We start from the raw sequence: 26,719 nt of genomic DNA, 5'->3' as shown, positions 1-26,719 counted from the left end.
GAACAAGGTGATCCAGTCGGATGTTGGTTCGACGCTCAAGAGAGCGACGCAGGGGTGAGATCGGACGTGAAACTCACGAAAGGCAACTGCAATTTCAGAGCTAGCACCTACCTACCACTCAGAGAAAGCGTCGTCGTCAAAGCCTCGTCGCTCGTCGCTGTTTCTCGACTCGTTGCCCTGTCCCTTCTGCTCTCACAGACAGAGGAGAAACTCGCCGAGCATGTCGGGCTTTCTTTCTTCTCTGTTGGGATCCCTTGTGGAGGTCGGAGGATTGAGTTCGTTTGGAGTCTCGCTCATTAACAGCAGCCAAGTTGCGTTGCCTCTGCTTGTCGAGGACCTCCCGTCTTAGGATGACGCCTCCGCGGTCGAAGAGGCCAGCCGTATGGGTCGCTTTTCTCTCCCTCCCGCTTCCCACTCGCGCCAATGATCGCAAGACTTCGCTTTGTGATGTTGCCTTCGCCTCATAGCTACTGCTGGAAAGGCAGGCCAGCTGCTTCCTTCTTTGAACCTGAAAGAAGCAGAATGAGAGAGAGGATGAAAGACGCGTCGTGAGGTTAAGTGGAGATCTCACAAGACGCTCATACACCCAAAATGACGCTGAAAAAAAGTGGCGTTGTTGTCGATGCAGATTTGCACTCGTAGGAGCAAAAGGGAATCCAACTCGGTCGTTCCCCTCGGTCGACCAGCAATGCGCCTCGCCCGAGAAAGATTGCCGAATCGCCCTGCTCCTTCAGTGGAAGGTTGACCTCAGTGGGAGTCCTATCAGCAGTAGAGCACTTTAGGTTGTGTCAGAAGGTGGTTTCAGCGCACTCGTTAACTTCTTCGTTCTCGCTCTATTCGAAGTAGCAGTCTTCTCAGAAAAGATTGCCATATCCTCCTGCTCCCTAAGGACCTCCTATGTAGAGAGCTCAAAGACACTTTCAGCGCACTCATAGACTTCACTTCTTTGATCCCTGCCCCACCGGCCCATTCAGCTCGCTATGACTGAGTTAACACTTCATCAGGAACAACTTCAGAGGCTCAGTTTGAGAGATCAATCAAAGGGCAACGTGAAGAAGGGTGGTGGAGAGGAAGCGAAGGAAACCGCGACGCGTCGTTGAGAGAGGAGTGCTGCTTTCACACCCTGGCTTATGTACTTACACTGAGGACATTGCCAACCTGTCAAATTCAGGCCCGGTTCGTCTATCGGTTAGGATAAGAGCTTTACATCTTCTTGCTTGTTCGCTCCAGAGGAGGGTTCGATTCCCTCACCAGGTACTTTGCTTTTTGCTCATTTTTACGTTCCGGCGGGTTTGAATCTCCGGGGTCACAGGGAACCATGCATACTAAGGAGGCTGGCTATAAAGGAAGATGGACTTTGAGGACTGAAGAGCTGGGAGAAAAAAAAAAAAAAAAAAAAGGGAAGGTATCACATCTTGTTGGCTTCTCTGCTATGTTGTAGAACTGCTGGAACTCAACGGATGAAGTTAGAAGCTCAGAGAGGTTCACATAAACAGGAGAAGAGAAGCTTCAGCGCTGTGGAGGCGTTGGAGAGATGCTTCAAAGCTTCTCGACCGCCACTTCACTCCAGCTCGGAGCCTAGCAACCACAAAATGATCATCAAGAAGTTCATCTACACCTTTGATAGATCTACTCTTGTGCTTCAACCACCAGCTCCGTCCTGAGCCCCAATCAGTAGCAGTCGTCTCGTCACGCGACGCGCCTCGGTCTCTCTTTTTCTTTCCATCTGACTTCTTTTTTGCCTTTGGACGCTATCAACTAGCTCTCTATTTTTCTTTAGCTCATTATTCTACTCTGCATCCCTTCGTTCTTCTTGTTCCTTGTTTAATCCCTCTTGTTTCAGATCCGGTTTCGTAACGCGTCCTCGTTTCAAACTTCCTTTCTTGCGCTCTCATCTCACCCTTCTTGCTAGAATTGTCCACAAAATGCAGACAACTGCTAGAAAAGGCTGAAGTCTAGGTAGCGTTAATCAATCACCCTTGAGCCAGAACAGTCTCAAGCAAGTCACCTTTCAGCTTCGTTCCCTCTGCTCTTTCAGACTCTCTTCTCCTCTTCTCGTTTCCCTTCCCAAGACTCTTGCTCCCATCTTCTTGTCTTCTCGTCAAACCTTCCCGTTGGACCCATCCACCTCTCGGTCTTCCAAATTCCTCAATCAACCACTTTCCCCGTCCTCAACAGATGACACCGTCGTCGTGCCCTTCGCCTTCGTCGTTTGACCTCCCCTCGTCGGAACTTCACAGCTCCCACTCGATTGACTGCTCTCTTCTAGTAGCATCAACCGATAAATCTCCTCTCGTGCAGAAGCATATAACGCTTCTAAACTGAACCTCACCGTCATCACTACGCGGTCATTCGACACCTGCACGACGCGTCTTTCGCATTTCTTCTCTCACACGGTCACCTTGGCCTCCTTCACAACTAGAGTGTGTAGAAGGAGAGTTAAGTACGAGCTCTTAGAGCCCCAGAGAATCGGAAATGAATCGGAGAGACGGCCTGTGAGTACGCGCAAAGAGGGAGACCAACGCCAGACGACGCGCGCCGCTCCCTTCTCAAGTTCAGTCCGTATTGAATTGCCTTCTCGTTCTAGGAGGGAAAGTACCGTACAGAAGAAAAGGAGACGAGGTGAGACGGAACTGAAGCTGGCTGGGGTTTGGGTTGGGACGGATCATTCCTGTGCTGTAATACTGTAGAGGATCAGGGAGTTGTGATCTGAGCTCAGGCAGGCGAGAAGCAAGAGGATGTTTTCAGGTTGTGCAGCTTGAGGAAGAAGCGGTTGCGGAGTGAGAGGGAAGTGCCCTGTGACGGGAGGGTTGCCTTTCTTCATTGTAGCTTTGGTTCGCTCTCTCTTTCGCTGTAACCTCAATCCATGACTTTGACTCGAACAACTTTCACTACTCTCAGCTTGGGAACCCGTCCTCCTAGCTTCCGACCTCAGATCGTACTGTACCTGAAGTGTTCAAAGAAGGTCGACGCTCCTCGCCTCTCCTCCGCCCCATCATCACCCAGTCGTCCCTCTCGCCTCCTCGTTATCACAAGACTCTAGCAAGACGACTCTAGCAAGACCAGATAACTGGAAGTGTCACAAGAAGACGCGTCCCAATCACCCGCGCGCAAAGTGGCAAAAAAACGGCACGATCCCGGGATTGAACCGAGGACCTCAATGAAGTAAGTTGTAATAACCCTAACATTGCGTGATACCACTACACCAACCATGCATTGAATTATTTCTTGTCCACCTTCTCGGTTCATCCAACTAAGATCCTCTCCGCCTCCCTCCCCTCTCCTCTCGCCCCATCAACCTCGACTTCTAGACAACGTTTGGCTTCAGAAAGAGTCTCCCCTGGGAGCAGGGAAAGGGTTTTTTTTACATCCCCTGGAAATGGCGATATTACTGTGATATCCTAAATGAGCCCCATACACTATCCGGTTTTGAGTTTTGCAAGAAATCAAGCCTCCTTGCACGAATTCAACCCTCCTCCTGCACGAATTCAACCCTCGTTCGTCTTCGACCTTCCCGAGCTCCTTCCCTTCCGACGCCCATCTTCCCTTCTCGGATTTTTCGTAGAGTACAACGTGAGTCCAGACGTCTTCATCACCGTATCGATTCGAGGAGGGGATAGATTTTCAAAGGGGAAGAAGAAAGTTGAGCGCTGAGCTCTGACCTCCTCCTTCCTCCGTCTAGGTTTCCCACACCCTCAAGAAGGGGGAGGGAGGCTGTTTTGACTCTACTTATACTCAAACTCGATTCAAACGAACAGAAATAGTTCGATGAGACTTCACCCCTCGGCGACACTTTCGGACCCTCGACCAGAAGGAGGAGCGACGCGCCCTTCTCCTCCTCTCTCCCATCCCTCCGCTTCCTCCCCTCAGTGCGAAATCGTACATACACCAATGCAGAGAGCAAGCAAAAGCACAAATATATACTGGATTCCCACTTTGAAACACTTTTGAAGCGAACAGAGGCTCCTGAAGGACTTTGGCGAAGGAGAGACAGAATCTGACGGGCGAGAGCGGATTCTGATGGGCCGAAAAGAGGGAGACTGCACTCGACGCTTTTTCCCTCTATATTCCAACAAACATCTGACTCTTTGCTCGGTCATAGGAGCTCATTGTGTACTTCTATCTAACTCGCTCGCGCTCGAGGCAGTTTTTTCGTCCTCCGACGGATTCTCCCCTTCCCTTCTCCTCCTCTCGCCCCACTCTAGACAACGTGGACTTAGAAAGAGTCTCTCCTGGGAGCAGGGAAAAAGGTGCTGAGGGATCCAGAGGAGAAGAGAGGAGAGAGAAGAGAAGAGGGAGAGAGAGAGAATGGAAGGGGTCGAACCCCGTCCCTCTTCTTTGGGGAAGAGAGCTTTGACCTTCGGGTTTTGAAGAAGGCAAGAGGGTGGTGCAGGGACTTTATACATCGGGGGCTCCATTACTACAAGTGGGGGCATCGTTCGCTGCTCTCGTTCTCGTTGCTCTTGCTCTCGATGTCGAGTCGCTCAGATGATCGGAACGGACTCTCGTCTTTTCTGCGTGGTTGCCCAGTTTCCCTTCTAGCCGCTCGCAGATACATACATCAACATCTTCGTTTTTAAGTCTCGCGCCCATCGGAATGAGGCTCAGGAGAAAAGAAGCTGGAGAACAAGGTGACTCGATGGTTCTCGAGAGAGGAGGTGGAGGTGGGCAAGGAGGTTGGTCTTTCGCCGTTCATGTTCATTTGCTTTGAGGAACGGGAAGAAAATCACGGCGCGACATATCTTGGTATCTGAGAATGGAGATCTATGTACGAGAAATTGAGAATCTCGGAAAGGAAAGGGGGCGTTGAGCAGGAGGAGAAGGAGAAACCCTCTTTTCGTGATCTTTGTTTTCGCGACGCGTCTTGATTCGCCTCTTCCTCATGGTCTCTTCTGTCTTCCCCCCCAATGTTCTTAGCGTTTCGGTGTCGGATAGATTGATATTGCCCTTTAAACAGAACCTTGTTCCTCTTGACTTCGTTGATGGTCCATGCTTTCTCGAGAGCCCATCTTGGTAGGTCGTACGTCGGAGGAGGCCTCGTTCTTTGTTTTACTTTTTGCATAGAGAGCTCTGTAGGTTTTGGGTTGTTCATCGAAGCAGTGGAACTCGACCAATTTGCTGGTAGGGTTTGTATCGCACCAACTCTAGATCTATGCTTCTGTGGGAGCTCTTTGTCTCGTGTGAGAAAGAGGACAGAACGAGGAAGAAAAAGAGGTCGAGGCGCCGATCCATCGCTCGTTCATATCAGCTCCCTTCGTAGGTCACCTTCCCTTTCTGCTTCCTTCGACGTGTATTTCTCTACCCTTGAAGGTAGAGGGAGATCCGAGGTACGAAATGAGATCGGAAGTTTTCTCGGTGCGAGAATCGTCGGTTCAGAAAATGACCGACCTCCTTCTTGTTTGTTGTTGTTGTTGTCGTTGTGTCTCATTTTCCTGGCTCTCTCGACGAGCGAAAAAATGGAGGTTATACGAAGAGGAGTGAAGGAGACTCTGAATGTGTGAAAATTAGAGTTCGAACCGAGCGTGAGAGAGAGGGAAGAAGGACTGCTCGTCTCGGTTCGTTCAATATCTCCATATCTCTCAGCCTGTCGCTTGTAAGGTGTAGCGTCCTTATGACTCTATCGATTATGCCATATTTTCTCCATAATCGGGTCCCCAGACCTCGGTCGTGCAGGGAGTCTCCTGATTGGAAGCGCACATCTTGGACGCGTCCCGAATCGCATCATTCGCTCCCATCTGCCGACTCGTGGATACCGCAAGGATTCTTCTTTACCTCCTCAACCAAAGACCACTTGCGACAGAGGTGGTGTAAGATCTTCAACCAAGATGAAGAAAGACCGAGTGAAAGACGAAACGGTTAACTATCCAAAAGCGAGGCATTTCGTTTCTCAACCCCTCTAAAGCGCCCTCCCGAGTCCCAAAAGAAGCAAAAAAAAGCTTCCGACACGTCTATGATATAGTGGAAAGCTATCAGCACAAAGAGCAACGCCAAGGAGGAAATCAAACGTCCCCCATCCTCCAAATCTCTGCTCCCGCGTCGGCTCGATTTATTTTCACGTCGATGAAGTTGATGACGAGCGTTGTAGTTGCTGCGATGAGGTAGGAAAAGTCGAAGAGGGAGTTGAAAGCTGTGAAGGAAGGGAGGGTTGAGACGAGGAGGTTGTCGTCGGAAGCAGAGGATGGGGAGGGGGAGTCGGGAGAGTCGTGATCGTGAGGGAGCGAGGTTCGGAGTTGGATGAGGAGGGAGAGGAGGTAGAGTGTCTGCGAAGGGAGGAGTAGAGGGGTAAGCGAGTGTGAGAAGCAGGGAGGCGAAGAAAGAGCGAATCCAACGAACCATCAACTGTCCCAATCCCAGAAGAAGCACCACTCCTCCGACACTCGCACTCCCCACCTTCAACGCCTTCGCCACCCATCTCATCACGTACTGAATCGACGCCCCGATGATCACTCCCACCATCCCTAACGAGATCTGACGCGACCAAACAGCGACATCGATGTCGAAGGGGAGGTGGGAGAGCGCTGTGGCCACGAGGAACGAGATCCAATCCGAGTGGGGTTGATGAGCGGCGACGCCTGAGCCAACGACGTCGGGTTTGCCGGTATCGGACATGAGGGTGGAGAGAGAAGCGGTAGAGGTAACTCGAGGGAGGATGAAGAGGTTGAAGAGGGCGAAGAGGAGTCGACAGATGCAGTAGGCGGCGAAGAGGTCTGGAGTGCGACGACGAAGAGAGAGATGGATCAGCTCGACTGGACTGGGAAGGTTAGAACAGCGAGAACAGACGTACATCCGACTCCGTTCGCAGCTTTCCCTCGCCAGGTTGACGAGAATTCCATTCGAGCCTGGAAGAAGAGGAAAGGAAGAAGTCAGCACGCGTCTCTCCTCCTCTCCTCTTCCCGAAAGCGTTGGAACTGACCTTCCTCTCCTTCATAGCTGCGATCTGTTTAGCAACTTGAGTTTCCAGCATCTCCAAGCCTCGGATCTCGAGTCCAAGCGATGTCGTCTCTGAAGGATCAAGCAAAAGCAAAGGAAGGCTCGAGTCAGGAAAGCTTCGTCTTACCAACGAGAACGGGAACGAAGGCGGCTTGACTTACCATCGTCACTACCACCAAGCATCCCGCCGAAAACACGAGATCGCCAGCTCGACGATCGGTCCTGAAGGCGAGATAAAGGAAGAAGAAGAGACGGTTGAGGATCAGCGACGCGTCTCGATCTAAGGTGCTCGGAGAACGGCTTCGATGTGAACTCGAGAGGTGAGAAGAGACGTGCCTCTCCAGAAGATCCCCTCCGTCTCAGCTCTTCACGCTTGGAAAGGAGGTCCTGCCTCGTTCTGTAAAGCGATCGTTCGGCGGTGATGATGTCCTCGTGCGAGATCGGTTGCCTGTAGCAGAAGCAGACGAGAAGAGGCAACAGGAAGTGAGTTTAATGGACCTCCGAGCGAAGGAAGGAAATAAAGAGAGAGGAGAGCGAGCTGACCAGTGACTCTTCGACATCCTTCCGAAGAACTGGAACGCAGTGTGAATCGATCCGAAACCAGAGAGGCCTCCCAAAACCAGGACACCGAGGACGGATAGACGGGCGAGAGAGGCTGCGATGAGACCTGTGGGAGAAGACGAGTTGAAGTTCGGTCAGCGAGAACGAGATGAGACGAGAGGGCCGAGACGCGACGAGAAGGAGAACGCCCAGCTCGACGAACCATTGTCCTTGAGAACCATGCTCGATGGGACTGGGACACAGGTGAAGGCGAAAGTCGAGAGAGAGAAAGGAATCAAAGCCATCGCCAGCCGACGAAGGAAGAGCTTCTTCCTCTTCGAACCGGACGATCGATTTGTCGAGAGGGAGGTGTAGGAGGAGTCTGTCGAGGCGAGGAAAAGGAGAAGGGTCAGTGTTGGGATCCGAACTGAGAAATGGGAGTCCGCATGAGTGCGAGACTGACCTTTTGTGGACCGATAACGCGTGATAAGGAAGGATTGGACGAGAGGGATCACGAGGAGGAGGAGGACGAGAAGAGCGTTGAGGGAGAGATCCCAGTGGATTTTGCGAGACCTGAGACGAGCAGAAGACAAAATTTAACGATATGAAAGGAACGGGAGTCAGCAACTGCCAGCAACTCGACTTCAGACCCCAAGCTCGAGGAAGGAGGAGAACGAGACGTGGGCGACGCACCTCGGATTGAAGAGCCCAACAGCCGAAGAGAAGACGAGAATGAACAGCATGCAGCTCTCTGAGAAGCATATCGAGAAGATAGACCTGGCGAGAGCAAGGAGACGACAAAGTCAGCAATCGAGTCTCACCTCACGCGTCGCAAACCAGAAAGTCCAAAGCTCACCTCGCGCCCTTCCCGTAGAGGTTCTTCTTCTTCTCCCCTTCCAACCCAGCATACCGACTCGCCTCCTCTGCCGTCTCGTGAATGAGGATCACATTCTTCCCACTCCCGCTTCCTCCACCGCTTCCACCTCTCTCCATCTCGACCCCTCGACGATTCGTTCCAGCGGCCGGCGAGGGAGCTCTCTGTTGCTGCTGCTGATTGAGTTGACCTGGGAGGTTGAGATCTGAAGCTTGTCTCGAGTAGATGTCCCTGTCCCTTGGAGAAGAGGAGGAGGATGGGTTGATGAAGGGGAGAGTTCCGTTCGGACTTCGAGGAGAGTTGCGCGAGGAGGAAGATGGGGAGGTGGGGAGGGGAGTGGAGTATTCTGAGACCACAAAGGGAGGTCGGAAGCGAGGAAAGAGAAAGGTCAGTCTTGAAGTCTCTGTAGATAACTACCGGGATAAGATCCGCAGCAGTTATAGTAGATAAGACTGCGGAGGGAAGTAGCGACGAGAGCTCGTCTGAGCACAAAGGCAAGGGAGATCGTGTGTCGAGCTCACCGCTCTCTCCCTCCCTTCCCTTCCTCTCTCCCTTGCTTCCTGATCCTCCCAGAACCCTCGAGCGATAGATATGACAGAAAACTCACCATCTTCGTCATCCGGTGAAGAGGAAAGCAGCGGTACCAAAGCCTCCTGACCTGGTTTGGCTGTTCTTCTGAGAGCCGGGGAGAGGGTGGCCTGGAGGAAGCGTCGGCAGAGGTAGAAGAGCAACGCTCGGACGAGAAGGAGAATGCACGAGTCAAAGAGGAGGGCCGAGTTTGCCTCCGAGGTCTCTACTGGAGGAGGGAGGGAGTGAGGAGGGATACGCTGCGGATACAAGGATTGGAAGGTGAGTCGAGGGAGGGAACAAGGGAGGAGGAGGAGGAGGAGTTGAGCTTCGACAGAAGGGATGGATTTAGGAGCACGAACCTGACTATCTGCGAGTAGATCTCCTCGACCGAAACTGTTCATCTCCGTGCGCAGTAGTAGTCGTCCGAGGAGAAGAGAGGGAGGGTCGAAGGGAGGGGAGGGATCTGGAAGTGAAAGGGGAGGGAGGGAGGGGAGAGCTCGCGTCAGGACGAGCTTGGCTTCTGTCCGATCCCGATAAGATAAGAACCTGGAATAGTTGAAGAGGAGGGTGGATAGCAGAGACTCGAAGCTCACGAGATGTCAAAAATGCGAGTGATGGTTGGAAGGAAACGAAGGAGCGAGAGGCCCAAATAAACTTCAGCCCTTCTGGGATTTCGTTTGGTGAGCTCACTCCTCTCCTTCCTCTCTTTCCTCTCTTGGTCTCAAACCTCCATCCCTCTAAAGATTCAACTTCATCAACTCTCCTCGCCTTCCTCTCTCTCGTATATCTATCTGGGCTCAAGAGGAAGATGGCTCCTCTCCTTCGGACGTGTGAGTCTCTCTCGACTCCTCGCTCCTTCTGCCCCCCCCCCAACCGAACGAGCTCAACCGACTCGACCCGTCCTTCTCTTCCTTCCCCTTCTAACCAGACATAACAAGAACAGTCCTTACAGCGTCTCTGGTTTATACATCAGGATGGGCAGCGTACTACATCGTACGTGTTCGACACGGGAGTTTCAGGGAGGAAATCGAAGAAGGAAAACTCGAGCTCACCTTTCTCCTCCTCCTCCTCCTCCTCCTTCCCTTCTCCTCCAGTACACCGACACTCGTCGTCGACTCTACATCTCTTCTCGTACCAAGGAGTTCGAACGTAAAGTCGCAGCTACCTCGTCGTCGTCTTATCTTCACCGTAAGGGTCTTCGTACGAACGGTACAGCAGCAGGAGCGGAGGAGGAGGAGAAGCAGAACGGCCACGACCTCGAGCTCGGAGAGAAGGACGCTGACGAAGGAGATCGTTGGAAGATCGGACATCTGTCAGAGGAGGATAAGGAGCTCTTGAAGGAGAGGTGGGCGTCGTTGAAGATCGCTGGTCGATATGGTCAGTTCTCTTTCTCTCAGTGCAAAAAGGGAAGGGCGCGCGAACGTGTGAGCTTCGATCCTGATCCCTCTCCCTTCTCCTCTTCACCCTTCTCTCCCCTCAGTCAACCCCTTCTTCGAATGGCGAGAACAAGGAGCCTGGGAGTGGGCCTTCTGGAAACTCGTTCAGTCCCCTCTCGAAGCCTTCTTCCTCGCTCCTGCCTACCCGACAACCGAGATCCCTCAGGAGCTCCAGGAGGTCGTCCAGCCGGACTGGAAGGTGCTGAGAGGCCCGAGCAGGGAGGGGAGATTGAATTATACTTGGGTGAGTGCCTGAGTCGACTGTGGGCTCGCAAGACGAAGGGATGTAGAACTGATTCGCCTTCTTTCCCGTTCGCGTGCGTCGTGTCGGAAAACAGATCGGACAATCCACATCTTTCATTCAAATGTCGGAACTCAACATTCTGACTGATCCTGTCTTTTCGTGAGTTCTCGTACTGCCCACGACCTCGTTCTCGAACCCTTCAGCTCGAGCCTGACCTTTCCACTCTCCTCTTCACCAGCGACCGAACTCTTGCCCATCATCCCTTCTACGGACCTCAACGACTTCGACCAGCACCATGTGAACTCTCAGAACTCCCCCCAATAGACGTCGTTCTCGTATCCCACAAGTTCGTTCCCTCGTCGCTCTTTTTTTTCTCTCACGCTCGCTCTCGAACTGACTCGAACCTCGACGCGTCTTTTTCGTTTCGTTCGTTCCCGCTTCCTTCAGCCACTTCGACCACCTCGATATTGCCGCTGTTCGAGAGCTCGGAAACTCGGTTCGGTGGTTTGTTCCGCTGGGAGTGAAGGAATGGTTCACGGAACAGGGTGTGCAGAACGTTATCGAGCTTGAGTGAGTCCGATCTCGACCGTTGGTGCTTCGCTTCGAGAGAACGTCGAACTGACTTCTTCTTCCTTACTTCTCTTCCGCTCAGCTGGTGGCAGTCTTCTTCCTTCACTCTTCCTACGTCGAATCCTGGGAAATCTTTCCGAGTCACAGCAACTCCTGCTATGGTGCGCAGTCATTTGTTCTTCGTCGCGACGAGCCTCTATCTCTTGCTTCTTCTCCTTCTAGCGAAGCTGAAGCTGACCTCCTTTTCACTCTCGACCCTACAGCACTGGTCAGGTCGCATAGGAATCGACACCAACACCTCCCTCTGGGCCGGTATGCACCTCGAAGAGGTCTTCGCTCCCTCCTCTCCCTCCTCGACGACACCTCCTCCCGCCCCTCTCTCTCTCTTCCACGCTGGCGATACCGGTCAGTCCGAACCGTTCTCTTCCTCCCTTCATCCTCAACCCACCCTGACATATCCTTTCCTCCCTCCCTCCCTTCGCTCTCCAGGCTACTCCAAAGCCCTCTTCAAATCCATCGGCCAAGTCTTCGGTCCCATCTCCCTCGCCGCCATCCCTATAGGTTCCTACGGCCCCTCCTGGCACTTACACCTCCATCACACCGACCCAGAAGGAGCGATTCGGATAGCGCTGGACGTCGGAGCTCGAGCTTCGTACGGAGTTCACTGGGGAACGGTTCGTCTCGTGCTCGTTCTCGACGCGTCTCTGTTCCAATCACTGACTCGTCCTGTCTGTGATTTCTTGGGGTTGGCAGTGGATCATGTCTGACGAGCCGCCGACGTTGGCTCCTCAGGATGTGTGGAGGGCGAAGGAGGAGATGAGGCTGAAGGATGAGGATCTGTTGAGGATTGTAAACGTGGGAAGGACGGTAGAGTTGTCTTAGATCTAGATGGTCGTTTCGTTTCGTTCGCTTTTCTTGTTCTCTCGAAGGGAGTAAGAACAAACAGGGAAGGAAGCATCGACCAGCCGAAGGACCGCTCTCGATTCGCGAGCGAGCTCAACGGATTCGTTCCTTCCCTCTCCCTCCCTCCTCCCAACGACCAGTCTCTCTTCCCGCCCTCTTCTTCTCACTCAACCGCTCCCCTTCGGCCCGCTGGGATGGTTTCCGCCTCCCCGTTCCTACGAACCTCGTCTTCGCTCCCCCCTCTGTCCCTTCGCAAAGACTCCCTTCTTCGACTCTCCTCCTCCCTCCGCGCACCTCCTTCCCACCTCGCCCTCTCTCGGCGTCACCTCTCTTCGCCTTCACCACCACCACCTTTCCATCCTACCCTCACTCGTCTCGATCAACGCTGGAGAGGACGTTTACCTCGTTTCCCAGTGAAGGGAGAGGAGATCACCGTGCTCAGAGAGCCGGAGGAATTCTTGACGACTTTGCTGGTTCGTCTCTCCTTTGACCTGTTCGTTTGCGACGGGCCTCAAACTTTGGTGTAGAGGACTAACATCTTACATCGGTTTTGCGTTCCAGGCGTTGATCAAGAGGTCACGGAAGCGGTTGACGATCAGTAGTTTGTACATTGGAGATCACGAAGTTGAGCTCGTGAGTTTCTCGTTTCACGTCGTTCCCTTCGTCTCTAGGGCCGTCCGTCTGTGGTGATTGGAGGAATCAGAACTCTGAGTTCGAAGGGAGGGAGTTGCATCTGGACTTGTGGGAGGAGAAAGAGGCGAAAGGGAAAGAAGGAAGGAGGTTTCGATGAGCTCGACCTTTCTCCTCCTTCCTTTCTCTTTCTCGCCATGTTCGTCGCCGTTCCTGGTCGTTTATGAAGCAGGTTCACTTTGAACAAAGCTCTCAGGTCGTAGATTATACCCTTCGCGGGCCAGAAACCCGGTCTTTCTCTGCCGTTGTCTTCATCGAGCTCACTTCTCTGTCCGTTCTCCTTACTGACGCTGCTTCTTTCTTTCTCCCTCAACCTCCACCCTCAGATCGACGCTATCCGCTCTTCACTCTCCACCCACCTTGACCTCAAAGTCACCTTCCTCCTCGATAAGAACCGCTGCACTCGAAAACCCTGGCCGGAGGCTTCAACGGCAGCTCTCCTCTACCCTCTCGTTCGAGACTTCTCGCCCGAACGAGTCGAAGTCTGGTTCTACAAATCCCCCTCGTTCGTCGCCAAACTCCTGCCAAATCGGTTCAAGGAGGGTTTCGGAACATGGCATTCGAAGATTTATGGTGGAGACGAGGAGGTGATTGTGACTGGGTGAGTTGGAACGTTTCTACCGAGCTGAAGCTGGCTGGCGACGCGTCGTCTTGTTCCTCTTGGGTTCAGAGCTCTGTGGGATTGAGCTGATGGCATTTCGTCTTCCTTCGTTCCCTTATCGCCTGTCACAGTGCCAACCTCTCCCACGACTACTTCACCACTCGTCAAGATCGCTACTTCCACTTCCGAAACGCGTCAAGCCTCACGACCTACCTCTCCTCCCTCGTCCAACTCTACACTCAATTCTCGTATCGGCTTCTTCCAACCGCCACCACCACTTCAACACCTCAGATCCGATCATCATCATCATCTCCTTCACCATCTCCCTCTTCCGCATCCTCCCATTCATCACATCCCTCCTCCTCCCCTCCTTCCCAAACCCCCTACTCCCTGACCTGGTCTCCCTCCTCTACTTCCTCACCCCAAACGTTCCAATCCGACGCCAGCAAAGCTCTCACAACTTTCCAGTCTCGCTGGGCTGAGGATACCTCCGTCTCTTCCAACGATCTCGACACCGTCGTTTGGCCCGTCGTTCAAGTCGGATACCTCGACGTAAGGGAGGAGGAGCGAGCGATGAGCGATTTGTGGGAGGAGGCTGGAGAGTTGGCGAAGGACGGGAAGGGAGATAGGCCTCTGGTGGATATGACGAGTGGATACTTCGCTTTCTCCGAGGGTTACAAGACGGCCGTGTTGGATTCGAAGGCGGATGTGAGGATCGTTGCTGCTAGTCCGAAGGTGAGTCGCTGTATACCTCTTCTTGCTTCGTTGTCGAGAAACTGACTATCTTAATCGTCTCATCCCCAGGCCAACGGATTCTACGGATCGAAGGGAATCTCTGGGCTGATTCCCGACGGGTACACGATGCTCGAACGGGACTTCGAGAGGGAGACGAGGAGGAGAGAGAGAGATTGGAAGGATGCTTCGGCTGCTTCTGTAGTTGGAGAAAGGACGGGAGGTGTTGAAATTTCGGAATGGGAGCGTCCAGGTTGGACTTATCACGCGAAGGGTGCGTCGTTCGTTTCGACGCGTCTTCTTTGCTTTCTCTCTTCCCCCCTCCATCCCCTTCCATTACGCAACCGACTCACCTTATATCCCCCCTTCCATTTTCTACCTCAGGAATTTGGCTTTCCCCTTCCTCCTCCCCTACCACCTCTCCCATCCTAACCCTCATCGGATCCTCCAACCTCTCCTCTCGCTCTTCCAACCTCGACGCCGAAACCTCCTTCTTCATTTCCACCTCCTCCCCTGCACTTCAAAACGAGCTCAAGCAGGAAGTTGAACGGCTGAGGGCTTACAGTAGTCGAGTTGGGGAAGAGACGTGGAAGAAGGAGGAGAGGAGAGTCGGTTGGAGGGTGAGGAGGATCGTCTCGCCTTTACCGAGGGGTTTGGGATTTGGGAAACAGCTTTAGAGGGTGGATTTACTTATGAACGTAATGCAACTTGAGGGTTGGTGGAGGGAAAGGCGATGGAAGAGTAGTGAGTTGAGAGAGAGCGATCCGACAACGGGCCGAGAGATGCAAACGAACAAGACGCGAGTAGCTGAAGCTCTATCATCGATGAGGCAATTGATTCCCGCTCGTGTCAGTCTTTGTCTCTAGCTTTGTTATGCTTCCCCACTTGTTTGCATTTCTTCGAGACGTCGAGACGCGTGGAACCCAAAGAGGCGTTGTCGTCGCAGCCATTTCGAGACGCGTCTCTCGACCTCACATGGGGGTTTCGGCTCACAATGTATATCCCGTTCTGTCTCCCGAGAAGTACCTCTATACAGTACATTTCAGTGGCAGAGCTCTTCCTGACCTCGAGAGGAGGAGGACAAGAGAAGAAGCTCAGGTTGGGTATTAGACGCGTCCGAGAGCTGCGGGCGCGCGGTGCTTCAGTACTAGTATTAACGGATCTGACGGGCGGGAGAAGAATTCTACGTACGAGAAGCCCGAGACTACTTCTGAGCAAACCCTTCAGGAGGCCAAGGATAGAAGTCCGTCTCGTCGCGCACTACTCTGGCGTTCGACGTCGGTGTTTGCTCCTTTGGGGGTCTCGCTCCACGGGAACTCTTCCCTCGATGATTCCTACCACTCGCTGGACTTTGATTCGATGATCACTCTCTGGGGAAGTTTCTCTTGGAGTCGCCAGCATGGGGGGCCAAAGCGAGCGACTGAGAGAAAAGATACCCGAGACCCCCTTGAAGATCTTCGTCGGGTCAAACTTTCCTCGTCCCAGGGCGTAGGGTTCGACTGTCGATCCGACGCCCTTTCTGAGAAGCAAGCAAGGCGCGTCGTTTTCTCCAAGCGCCCTTTGACCTTTTTGAAGCTTGAAACTCTAGGTCTCGATGACAGAGGGAGGCAACGGTGCCGGAAAGAGGGATCGGGAGAAAGTCCTTCGCGCTTGGGAAGTCCTCTGTGTCCTCGGAGGAAAATTTTGATAGCTGATGCGGATCCGCATCCTCTTTGTGAACCTCAGGGTCCCTCGAACGAGCGAAAGGGCGGATAATTTGACGCAGGGGCTGTTGTTTCTTCGGTCGGCAGCCAACCGCGGAAACTGAGTCTCTTTTGGAAAGCTGAAGCAAGGCCTCTGTTCTCCTAACCATCATCCTCCCAGGTCAAAGAAACCCTTCTCAGCATCCCTATCGTTCATCTCTCTCTCTCTCTACATATCCTCTATACTTCTTCCCTCTCCTTGAAGGACAGCAAGACGCCAACGACTCTCCCTCCTCCTCCTCCTCGCTTTCAGCCCTCCACTCTTGAGCTCAACCAAGCTAAAGCCACTCCTCTCGCTCTTCCTCCCTCTCTTCGATATTTCACTTCGAAGACCCAACACGAAGAGTCTACTCCCATCGCACTCTCCTCTGAGTGAGTCCTTTCTCATCTCGCCCTCTATACGAGTGGGAATCGTCTTGGCTTGAGTCGAGAGGAGGCTTCGGTTCCTGGTCGAGGAGGCGTTCCAAACTAACTTCAAATCCTGCCCTCTTTTTTCGATCCTCATGAAACCTCAGCGTTCATTCCCATCCTCTTCAAGAAATAGGATCAAAACGATGCTCTCCTCAGCTCCCAGGACTTCCTCGATCTCGAACGGTCCCTCCCCCTCCTCCTCCTCGCTCCTTCCGACGGTCAACCCTCGCAAGAGATCTCGCTCTCCTTCCTCCGCCAACTCTCCCACTGCTTCTCGTAGAACAGGATCTCCCTTCATCAACAACATCCCTTCATCCCCTCCTCGAGCAGCTTCAGCCCTCCCAGTACAAGTCGAACCAACACTGTCACTACCCTCGGTCTTCGTCTCTTCCCCCATCAAATCCTCCTCTCCTCCTTCGCTTTCAGCTCCTCCAACATCACAAGAGGCTACGGGATCGTCGACGTGTCCTACCGAGACCCCGAGGGTCAAGGAGGAGATCCAAGAGGCTAGTTTGGAGGTTGAAAAAGGAGGAGGAGACGCCGGATTCGCATCCTCGTCGCAGGCGTCTCACTCCTCGAGAACCGAGGCTCTGAAGGGGGACGAGAAGGCTGTAGAGAAGAGCAGCAGGGCGGAGAGGGAGACCTCTACGAGACCTTCGTCGCCTATGACTGGAGTGGTGAGCTCGGAGAGTTCGATGGGAGCAGGAGAGTGTGAGCGATGCCGAAACCAAAGGTTCGTTCATTCCCTTTGATGATGGTTTTGACTTTCCGACTGCCCTTGGCCTAGCGATGGAAGGGAGGATTTAGTTAGGGATAGTGAAAAGCTTCAAGGCTGATACTTTTTCTGCCTGTTGTCTTGCAGTCTTCCCTGCATCCGACCTTCAACCAAGCCACTCGATCCGTCGCGACCTGTCGTCTCAGCTACCCCTCTCGCTTCTTCGAGGACCGACACCCCTCCTCCTCCCTTTCCCAATCCATCCACACCAAACCCTCTTACCTCTACTCGCTGTAACGGTTGCATCTCAGCCAACCAGGATTGCGTTTTCGACGGAGTTGTCGCGGCAAGATCATCGTCGAACGCGCCTGCCTCCTCTCGTCCACTCGCTTCCTTCGCTCATCGACTGCCTTCACCACCTGCAACCTCGACAGACGTCTCGGGTCGACCTCATCTTGACGGGACCTCGGAGTCATCGGCGGAGGAGAGATGGGTGCAGGAGAAACGGAGTTTGACGGATCGAGTCGGTTGGTTGGAAGGGGAGGTAGCGCGGTTGAGTCAAGGTCAGGAGAGGTTGTTGAAGACGTTGGAAGCTGGAGAGAAGAAGAAGTCCAAGAAGATGAAGGTCTCGCCTCTGGGTGGGTCGTCAGACGGTCACGTCGCGTTGCTGCCCAACGGGACTTCAACAGCTCGACCCGTCGCTCCTCCTGGAGAACTCCTCGGAAAACACCATCTTCCCTCCCTCGGTCGACCTTCATCTTCCTCCTCCTCCTCCTCCTCGATCAACGGCTCAGCACCCTCCTCTCGACGACCATCCCTCCCTCAACCCAGCACCTCCGCTTCCCTCACCTTCACCCTCCCTCCTTCGACCACCCCTCTTCCCTCGGCTCTCGCAGCTCTTCCTCCCGCCCCTTTCCGCCGACCAGTCTCAACCCATCATCGACCTCTCTCTGCACCCAAGGACGATGCCTACGGCCGATCTCGTCAAACCCAATCTCCTCACACGTACGCTCTCCCTCCTCCTCTTGAAGACCAACCTCGAAGAGCCTCAGAGCACGAGCGTCCCTCGGTCATCCAACCTCGTCGGAACTCCCCTCCAGACCTTCAACCTCCCCAACATCACCTCCAACAGCCTCCTCCTCTTCGAAATCCACCAGCAAGTTGGTTCCCTGGCGCCTCGTCGCCTTTCGGAGCTGGCGCGTCTGCCTCCTCCTCGTCGTCCTCGAGATTCCCACCCCCAGGATCCTGGTCTTCAGCGCCTCCTCCCCCGTTGAACCGAGGAGGTCCTCCCGATGGAAACTGGAATCCTCCTCCCGCTTTCTCACGAGCTCCCTTCGGAGGAAACGACCAACGACGAGGAAGCGGAGACGTCGGATACTCAACCTCGTCGGTCGCTACTCCTCCTTCCCATCTCAACAACCTTTCTTCTTCAAGAGGAGCTCCAGCTCTTCCTCCAGGCTTCCTAACCTCCACCTCTCGAACATCCGTCTCCTCCCCTGCTCTCTCGCCGAAACACTCGTCGCCTCCTCCTCCCGTGACCAACATCGTCCCTCCCTCAACCTCCTCCTCTTCTTCCTCCTCTCGATCCCCACTCCCTCTCTCCTCGTCCCACTCCATCGCTTCCCTCCTCTCCGCGGCCGGAACGTCCTCAGCACTCGACCGAAGGAGGAAATCGTTCACGGGGATCGGAGCTGGTTTCCAGGAGTCTTCGGTGCGAGGTGTAGGGAAGGAGAACGTAGAGGATGAAGATGAGGATGCGACAATGGAGTCGGAATCGCCGCCGAGAGGTGGAGCTGGGATGGCTGGGAAGGAGATGAGGGTTTGATTTGTTGAAGTGTAGATCCGGTAGCTAGAGTTCGTAGTAGTTTATCTCGAATCGCTCAGCTCGCTCTCTCTCTCGCCTCTCTCTCTCTTCTCTCTCGTAGCACAGCCTTTCTCAGCCAGCTCCCTTCTCACTCTTCACGTTCGCTTCGCCTTCCTCTCTTCTCTCCTCAGTCACTCTTCTAGACTCACGTCGTGTCGTTCAGTTACTGAGGTTCGTTCTCTCCGTTGTTTCTGTACTATCTCTCCTGTACTTACTATCTCTCTCTCTCTTAGACTTCTCGTACAGGTTCGTTATACAAAGTCACTCTTCTAGACTCACGTCGTGTCGTTCAGTTACTGAGACTTCTCGTACAGTCCTCAGGCCCCTCGATACCTTTCACATGATTGGGAGGAGATGTCGACGCGTCTGTTTTTCGTTTTTTTTTTTTTTTTTTTTTTTTTTTTTCGCTTCGTTTCGTTTCGTTGCCTTCTCTTGCTGTATTCTCTCCTGTATCCACTTGCTAGCTCTGTGCTCACCGTTTCTCTCTCTCTCTTATACCCTCTCCTCGCCTTTTCTGCTCTTCGTAACTTGCTCGTTCGCCGCATCCTCTCCTCTTTTGCGCTTGCTCTCTCGTCGATCTCATTTCGTGCTCTTTGTTCTTCATCGCCTCCCTCTTTCTCGCAAAATCAACACCATCGTCCAACCCATACACCTAAATCCAAACAAAACACTGCCTCCTCCTCAAATCCTACCTACCGCTCACTCAAAAACTCCCTACACACCCCGACGCACTCCTTCATCTCCCCAATCAGAATCATCCCGACCATCGCTCCCGGTCCCGTCCCCCCTCCGACACCACCTCCTTGTTCCGAAATCTCCCGCTCGAGAACGTGCATCGCCCAGCGGATGGGGGTGTCGAGGAAGGGGAGGGTTTGAGCGAGGGAGGGGCCGGAGGAGGCGAGTTGAAGGTGGGTTGTTAGTTTCGTTGCTGAGGATCTGAAAACGGTGCGATGTAGAAAGAAAAGAGGGAGGGTGTTAGTCGACGTTGAATCGAAAGCGAAAAGGAAAAAAAAAAAAAAAAAAAAAAAAAAAAAAAAAAAAAAAAAAAAAAGAGGGAGGGAGGGTTGGGAACGAACAGTGCGACGGAACTCGAGGACGAGGAAGACGAAGGATCCGACGGGAACGACGAAGGGACCGCGGTGGATCTGGAAGAAGGAGAGTAGCCGTTGGTAGTCCCGTGGATGTTGCGAGCAGAAGAAGAAGGAGAGGGTTGAAGATGCTGAGGGAGGAGGGAGGGGGTGTTGAGGAAGACGCTGTTTGAGATCGGAAACCGAAGAAGGAACGGACGCGTCAGTTCAGTGTCAGTTCTCGTAGCTCCTCCGATTCCCGGTCTCGTTCGTCGAACTGAACTCTTCGCTAAGACAAACTAGACACAGAGAGTGAGACTCACAAAACGCCCAACATCCAGACCTCCAGCACCAACCTCCCTTCCGCTCCCTCCTTCCCTCCCAACGGATCCAACACTCCCCCTTTCTCGCCCAAATGGCCGTAAAGTTCAAATCCGAGCTGCATCAACTCTTGCAAGCTCTCTCTCCCTGCTCCTCCTCCGCGCAGCAGCAGAGCGATCTGATGCAGCAGGTCGAGCAGGGAAGACCACGCCTGGTGCAGCGAGAGCGTCAGAGAAGAGAAAGGGCTGTGCTGAGGTGGGAGAGGGAGGGAAGGCGCCGGCGGAGGCGGGACGTGCAGGTGCGAGTGGATGGGGAGGCACAGCGAGAGGAGGGTCGAGAGTTGGAAGAGCGAGAGGTGGAGATGAGCTGGGAGCGGGGAAGATGCAGAGGAGTGGGGTGGGTTGCTAGTGTTTACAGGGGAGAGGGAGGAAGAGGAGCGGGAGTGGGAGTGGGAATGGGAGGTGGTTGAGTTGGAGGTTGATGACTGCGAGCCAACGACGAGCGAAAGTGGACGAGCTTCAGGTTAGACGCTGGAGAGAAACGAAGGATTGAACGTCGATACCAAACTCACCGAAGGACTCGTCCCACTCCCACTCGTCCCTTGGCCCGTCTGATTCTCCAGCAAGATCGTCTCCACCATCCTAGCAGCCAACGAGCAGAGCAGCCAAGATGTTTTGGGACCCGATGAACCATACTCGGACCCTTGGAAACACAACCCAAAACATTCAAAGCGACGCGTCCGTCAGCCTCGTCGCGTCGAGATCGAACGCACTCTCGACGAAGGAGCCGACTCACAAGCAACCATCAACACATCCTCTAGCTCTTGCACACCCATCTCTCCGCTAACGCTCATCCCTTTGGCCCTCTCGAGGTACCTCCTCGCCGTCTGCTTCCCCTTCGACGAACTTCCTCCGCTCGAGATCCTGATATGGACCCAAACCAGACCCAAACGAGCGAAAGCGTCAGAATCTTCTCCTTTCCTTGTCCTCCTCCTCCTCTCATACGACGCGTCGTCGTCCACAAACTCACCTAGCTCCCCAACTCGCCACCGCCAGATCCACCGCTCCCGCCACCTTCTCCCCTTCTCCCTCTCCCTCTACCTCCACCTGCCCACCTGAACTCGAAATCCGACTCGGTATCCAAGGGAACAGGAACGACAAAGGTGCGAGGCAAGTCCGTTTGAGGTCTTGCAAGTCGGAGGAGGAGGGTCGATCGTTGAAGGACGCGTCGAAGGGTGAGGTGCTTGGGATGGAATTGGGATTGGGTGAGACTGAAGCTGTTCCGTTCAATGGTTGGGCAGTGGGGTGGTGATGGTGGTGTGGAGGGTGAGAGGAAGTCGAGGTTGAAGCGAGAGGAGTGTTTGTCGTCGGGGAGGCGGTCGTGTTGGGATTCGAGCCCGACGACGACGACGATGCAACGCCTTGCTGCTGCTTCCCACCCCTCCCCAACGGCACAGCCGGAACTTTAAACAACACCCCCGCGGCATCCTTCTTCCCTACCGCCTCGACTCCTAGTCCGACGGGAACTCCCACGGGGAGAGGTTCGACTTTGGCTCCTCTGATCCTTCCAGGACCGAACTCGTCGTTGGCGGGGGACCAAGGGTGGAGAAGGAAGGCGATGGAGTTGTGGTGCGGTGGAGGGGGGGCTGGGACGGGAGCGGCTTGGCTGGGACGCGACGAGGAAGAAGCGGGAGGAGGAGCGGGACGCGGCTCAGCGGTACTGGTGCTGGAGCTGGAGCTGGAATAGGTGAGTGGTGGTTGGTAGGTTTGGAAAGATGGGAGTGTGTTGGTGGTGTTGGTGATTGGGTTTGGGAGGGAGTGACGAGCTCTTTTGTTCGAGTTCGAGGAGAACGAGAGGTCGTGAGAGTCGTGTCGAGGAGGAGGAGGAGAGCGAGATTTGGAGACCGTTGCCGACGTGGATGAAGAGGATCGATTGGGTTGATGTGAATCCTGGGTCGTAGGGGAGTAGGAGGGCTGTTGGGCCGGTGCAGGAGCTGAGGAGAAGGACGAGGACGACGAGGCTGGAGGAGCAGGAGGTCGTGGTTGATGGGAGCTACCGTTTGAAGAGGATGGCTGAAGTTTGGAAGAGAAGGAGGATGAGCCTGAGGCTGAAGTATCGGTAGGGAAGTTGGAGTCTGGTGGAGGATCGAGGAGGGAGCAACTGGAAGAAGATAGAGATGAAAGGGAGGGGGAGGAGAGGGTCAGCGTGAGCTCGAGAGGACTGCCGGCGGCGGAACGTCGGGATTCTCCCGCTCCTTCGACGAGAAAAACTGCTTTATAGAAGCCGACGGTAGATGGAGAAGCGATGTAGAGATGGGTAGAGGGCGCGACTCGACAAGAGAAGGAGGAGCGGAGGGAGGAAAGAGAGGGCGAGCTCGACGGAAGGATCGTTCAGCGAACCGGAAGGCCCGTCGGACAGAGTGCCATTTCCCGCCGAACGACTAGGGCCAGAGAGTCGCTATATATAGAGCACTCTATGATCCAGCGAAGCCGAATTCTAAGAGCACTTCTCCGACGAGCAAGAACCGAGAGACAAGACCGAGGGAAGGGAAGACGAGCTCACTGTTCTCCGGACTCGATGCAGGCCTCACAAGGCAAGAGGTTGTTCAGACACTTGATCTTCCTCCTCCTACAGGTTTGACAGCTCGTTATAGGACGAGGTTTCTTCCTCCTAGAGAAGCGAACAGCAGAAGAAAGAGCGTTCCAAACGAGGTGAGCTCACGTCCTCGGACTTCTTGTCGCTTCTTCGTCGTCTTTGGACGAGCAACAAGTGAGAGAGGAAAACTCACTTCTTCCCAATAGGGTTGTTGCCTTCTAGAGCTTCGTTTTGGCCGTCAAAGTAGACCTACAGACGCGAGAGAGATGGAGGAGGAAGGAGGTCAGCTCGAGCGGCTCTCCTCTCTCGGGACCTCCTCGTCTCTCTCCTCCTGTGGATTCGAGACTCACGAATTTGAACGTGTTCTGCCTGGGAGTGATGGTACTCGACTTGTCTGCCATCTCGTGAGGGTTGTTGTTGATTTCTAATACAAGGTGACCGCTGGGAGGCAGAAGAAAAGAAAAGAGCCCCACTGAATCTCTCGAATCGAACAGCTTCCAGGCCTTTGCTGCCGTCAACCTCCCAACCAACCAACACAATCTCAATCTCAAAGAAATCCTTCCCTTCTCTTCTCCACCATGTCTCACGATACTCCTCAACGGACGGTTTTCACCTCCCACAACCAGCAGTTGTGAGTCTCTCTCCGCGTGCTCGTTCGCTTCCCCCTCCCCTCTCGCTCCCTTCCTTCTCTCCGCTCCGAGATAACTTCTTCTTCCGAACTGACTCTCGCTCTCTCGTCTTCTATACGTACAGCATCATTGACTCCTCCTATACGATGGTCAAGGAACTAGGGTCAGTCTTTCACGAAACGAGCTCTCCTTGGTTCGTTCGAGTCGAAGCTGACCTCCTCTCGACATCTCTTCTTCTTCTCTCTCGATATAGAGCTGGAGCCTACGGTTGCGTGATCAGCGCGAAACACATCGGTACAGGAGAGATGTACGTTTTCCTGTCTCTTCTCTGAGCGGAAGGAAGATATCAGGGAAGGAGATGGAGCGAGACTGAGAGCTCACCATCCATCGAGCCTTCCCTTCTCTCCTTTGCCCTCTCGTCGCTCGCTCCTCGTCTCTTTCTCTCAACTGACTCCTTCACCCTCTATACCCTCCTCTTTCCCAGGTGTGCTGTCAAGAAGGTTCGTCACGTTTTTCCTTCCTTGCCTTTTTTCCGCGAGCTCTTGACTCCGCGGCTCCGACCCTCAACACCGCTTCCCTCTCATCGCCTCCTTCCACGAGACTGATCTTCTTCCCCTCGTGCTTTTCGATGTGATTGTCCGTCCTCTTAGATCACCAACGTTTTCTCCAAGAAGATCCTCTCCAAACGATGCCTCAGGGAGATCAAGCTGTTGCATCATTTCAGGGGACACAAGAATGTGAGTTCGCTTCCAGAGTCGGACTCGACTTCTCGCCCCTCTTTTCCTTCTTCCCTGCTCGTTGGTTGCAGATGAGAGCTATCACGCGAATCTGACTCTCTTCTTGCTTTTGCTCGCTCGAATTTCTTCAGATCACCTGCCTCTACGACCTCGACATCGTCTTCGACCCCGTTACCCACGCCTTCAACGAGGTCTACCTCTACGAAGAATTGATGGAAGCTGATCTGCACGCTATCGTACGTCTCCCACTCTCTTTTTCACTTCCCGACCTACCCTGCTCGTGTCTCTTGCTGACTCCCTTCGTTTCCTTCCTTGAAACCACACCTTCAACCCGTCGTACATTCTCACTTCCAGATCCGATCCTCCCAACCTCTCTCGGACGCCCACTTCCAATCTTTCCTCTATCAAACTCTCTGTGGGCTCAAGTACATCCATTCGGCCAACGTGCTGCATAGGGATTTGAAACCTGGTGAGTCTCGGACGGTCGCAGAGGAGTTTCGAGGGCGAGAGGGAGAGAGAGGAGGATGCTGACGCGTTTGTCGTCTCTTCTTTCGCGCCCGTCGACCAGGAAACTTGTTGGTGAACGCTGATTGCGAGTTGAAGGTACGTAGAGGATCTGAACTCGTCTCTGGACGAGGAGGGTTGAGGAAGAGGAGAAGATGAACGACGTGTTGACGATTGAGGGACGAGACGAGACAAGTCGAGTCGAGTTTATCGGAGCTGACTAGCTGCTTTCTTTCTCGTTCTGCAGATCTGCGATTTCGGGCTGGCGCGAGGGTTCGCTCCTGGAGGAGACGAGGAGAGAGGTGGAGCTGGGTTCATGACGGAGTGTGAGTTCTTTGGTCTAGCTCGTGTTTCGTTCGGCGGGTTCTTGCTCGAAGGGATAGAAGGGATAGAAGGGATTGGAGGCTATGTGCGAGGAGAGAAGGGAGAGTGGATGGGGAGACGTGGAACTGACTGTTTTGATCTGTAAACAGACGTTGCGACGCGTTGGTACCGAGCTCCCGAGATCATGCTTTCGTTTGCGAACGTGAGTCGCTCTTCCTTTCTCACGAACTCCCTACTCCCTTATTCTGCTCTCTGCACCGAGCTTAAGCTGACTCGCGTTTCCTTCCGATTCCTCGTCATCAGTACACGGCAGCCAGTTCGTCCCCTTCTCTTTTTCATCCTTTCCTTCGACGCGTCGCCGAGACTCATCCTCCTTCCTCTCCTTCCTTCCCTTCCCTTCTCGCACTTTCAGTCGACATGTGGTCCGTCGGATGCATCCTCGCTGAGCTCCTCGGAGGAAAGCCTATCTTTAAGGGACGAGACTACGTCGATCAGCTCAACCAGATTCTGCACTTCTTGGGAACGCCGTCGGAGGATACGCTCAGGAGAGTTGGATCGCCTAGGGTGAGTGGAAACGTCTCATCATTTTGAGTTTCATCCTTTCGTGTCTCTCGAGCGAGGAAGTCAAGAGGAACGACGACGGAGCAAAACGCGTCGAACGACGAACGAGCTGACCTCTTCTCCCTTCCTTCCTTCCCCACCCCTTCCCAGGCCCAAGAATACATCCGCTCCCTCCCCATCAAGCCTCGCATCCCCTTTTCCAACCTCTACCCTCAAGCCAACCCTCTCGCTCTCGACCTCCTCGCCAGACTCCTCACGTTCGATCCTGCACGACGAATCACCTGCGAGGAAGCCCTCAACCACCCGTACCTTTCCGTTTGGCACGATCCTAGTGAGTTGACTCCCAGTTCTGCAGCTCAGATGAACATACACTGACTCTCTCGGTTCGTTGTCGCCTTCGTTTCGTTTCGAATAGACGACGAACCCGTGTGTCAAGCGGACGTGGATTTCGGGTTCGAAGACGAGGAGACGACGGATGGGATGAAGGCTTTGATCATGGATGAGGTGTCGACGTTCAGGGACGAGGTTAGGAACCAGGCGAGGGGGTGGGAGCAGCCTCATCAGCACGAGGAGCAGAAGTGAGTCAAATCAGCGACGCGTCGACTTCCCCCTCCCTTCTTCTCGTTGCACGTCCTTCGAATTCGGACCTGACGCTTTTCCGTTGCGTTGGGTTTTGGTGCAGGCTCCCTATCGACTCCTCGAGCGTAACTGGTTCCTCGGGCGTGGCTCCTTCGTTCGGTGCGGAGCAGGGAGGAGAGGAGATCGCTTCGGCTGGGTTGGAACCGTCGGAGGAGTTGGAGAGGGCGCTGGGTGGAGGTCGATAAGTTTCTTTTGGGGTTTTGGTTTTGGTTTGGTTTAGGTTTGCTTTGATCGCTCTTTGGGTCGATTTTGGGTAGGGAGAGGTCGTCTTCGCTTCTTCGTTCCCCGTTTTCTTTCTGTTCCGCTTCTTCTTTCATGACCCCCTCGGCTCTGTCTAGTTCAGCTCTACTCCCCTGGTTAGCTTACTCGTGATGTCTTCTTCCATGCCCGTTCCGCTTCGTCGGCTCTGTTCCTTCCCTTTCGACGAGATCGATTGACTGTGAACTTTGACGCGTCGTGTCGACTTCGCCTCCCTCCTTGCGCATCTCACTAGACTAGCGAGAGGCGAAGTGTGAATCTG

The 26,719-nt window shown here is 54.0% G+C and overlaps 6 protein-coding genes and 2 non-coding genes across 8 annotated transcripts; 5 read left to right on the top strand and 3 right to left on the bottom strand.

Annotated features, from left to right (window-relative positions):
* Positions 1-1,171: 1,171 nt before the first annotated feature.
* On the top strand, positions 1,172-1,257 carry BDY24DRAFT_t112. Its single transcript has one exon. It is a non-coding gene; the product is annotated as a tRNA-Val (tRNA).
* A 1,871-nt stretch (positions 1,258-3,128) lies between these two features.
* BDY24DRAFT_t111 lies at positions 3,129-3,215 on the bottom strand. Its single transcript has one exon. It is a non-coding gene; the product is annotated as a tRNA-Pro (tRNA).
* Positions 3,216-5,834: 2,619 nt separating this feature from the next.
* BDY24DRAFT_404852 (Abscisic acid G-protein coupled receptor-domain-containing protein) lies at positions 5,835-9,533 on the bottom strand. The gene is made up of 14 exons (XM_076642558.1): positions 9,508-9,533; positions 9,274-9,377; positions 8,952-9,171; positions 8,327-8,690; positions 8,164-8,247; positions 7,934-8,043; positions 7,694-7,852; positions 7,474-7,597; positions 7,267-7,378; positions 7,092-7,152; positions 6,914-7,002; positions 6,785-6,839; positions 6,334-6,707; positions 5,835-6,260 (listed from the first exon to the last, which is right to left on the bottom strand). The coding sequence occupies exons 2-14, from the start codon at positions 9,313-9,315 to the stop codon at positions 6,000-6,002; spliced, it is 2,055 nt and encodes a 684-aa protein (XP_076492142.1). The 5' UTR covers positions 9,316-9,377; positions 9,508-9,533; the 3' UTR covers positions 5,835-5,999.
* A 25-nt stretch (positions 9,534-9,558) lies between these two features.
* BDY24DRAFT_404851 (beta-lactamase superfamily domain-containing protein) lies at positions 9,559-12,069 on the top strand. The gene is made up of 11 exons (XM_076642557.1): positions 9,559-9,744; positions 9,843-9,907; positions 10,009-10,291; positions 10,395-10,594; positions 10,689-10,753; positions 10,833-10,940; positions 11,042-11,164; positions 11,247-11,325; positions 11,428-11,569; positions 11,654-11,838; positions 11,918-12,069. Exons 1-11 carry the CDS (start codon positions 9,723-9,725, stop codon positions 12,044-12,046), a joined length of 1,401 nt encoding a protein of 466 aa, XP_076492141.1. The 5' UTR covers positions 9,559-9,722; the 3' UTR covers positions 12,047-12,069.
* A 104-nt stretch (positions 12,070-12,173) lies between these two features.
* PGS1 (CDP-diacylglycerol--glycerol-3-phosphate 3-phosphatidyltransferase) lies at positions 12,174-14,832 on the top strand. The gene is made up of 6 exons (XM_076642556.1): positions 12,174-12,540; positions 12,629-12,700; positions 13,084-13,358; positions 13,490-14,093; positions 14,163-14,364; positions 14,475-14,832. Exons 1-6 carry the CDS (start codon positions 12,262-12,264, stop codon positions 14,765-14,767), a joined length of 1,725 nt encoding a protein of 574 aa, XP_076492140.1. The 5' UTR covers positions 12,174-12,261; the 3' UTR covers positions 14,768-14,832.
* A 1,554-nt stretch (positions 14,833-16,386) lies between these two features.
* On the top strand, positions 16,387-18,783 carry BDY24DRAFT_419304 (uncharacterized protein; the record flags this gene model as incomplete). The annotated part of the gene is made up of 2 exons (XM_076643959.1): positions 16,387-16,976; positions 17,106-18,783. The coding sequence occupies 2 exons, from the start codon at positions 16,387-16,389 to the stop codon at positions 18,781-18,783; spliced, it is 2,268 nt and encodes a 755-aa protein (XP_076492139.1).
* Positions 18,784-19,324: 541 nt separating this feature from the next.
* BDY24DRAFT_404841 (Zn(II)2Cys6 transcription factor domain-containing protein) lies at positions 19,325-23,240 on the bottom strand. The gene is made up of 9 exons (XM_076642555.1): positions 23,156-23,240; positions 22,999-23,054; positions 22,773-22,880; positions 21,240-22,370; positions 21,006-21,133; positions 20,782-20,912; positions 20,213-20,694; positions 19,899-20,075; positions 19,325-19,758 (listed from the first exon to the last, which is right to left on the bottom strand). Exons 1-9 carry the CDS (start codon positions 23,204-23,206, stop codon positions 19,515-19,517), a joined length of 2,508 nt encoding a protein of 835 aa, XP_076492138.1. The 5' UTR covers positions 23,207-23,240; the 3' UTR covers positions 19,325-19,514.
* BDY24DRAFT_404837 (mitogen-activated protein kinase) lies at positions 23,129-26,612 on the top strand. Its single transcript, XM_076642554.1, has 16 exons — positions 23,129-23,209; positions 23,300-23,436; positions 23,559-23,597; positions 23,688-23,741; positions 23,919-23,934; positions 24,085-24,171; positions 24,303-24,407; positions 24,526-24,640; positions 24,740-24,774; positions 24,923-25,001; positions 25,149-25,201; positions 25,303-25,315; positions 25,412-25,563; positions 25,711-25,891; positions 25,976-26,138; positions 26,243-26,612. The coding sequence occupies exons 2-16, from the start codon at positions 23,384-23,386 to the stop codon at positions 26,382-26,384; spliced, it is 1,287 nt and encodes a 428-aa protein (XP_076492137.1). The 5' UTR covers positions 23,129-23,209; positions 23,300-23,383; the 3' UTR covers positions 26,385-26,612.
* The last annotated feature ends 107 nt before the right edge of the window (positions 26,613-26,719 follow it).

The sequence above is a fragment of the Mrakia frigida genome, assembly GCF_051309035.1.
Source record: "Mrakia frigida strain ATCC 22029 unplaced genomic scaffold BDY24scaffold_57, whole genome shotgun sequence".
NCBI lineage: Eukaryota > Fungi > Basidiomycota > Tremellomycetes > Cystofilobasidiales > Mrakiaceae > Mrakia > Mrakia frigida.
The sequence above is the reverse complement of the archived record's forward strand: the minus strand, read 5'-3'. Positions and strand labels throughout refer to the sequence as shown.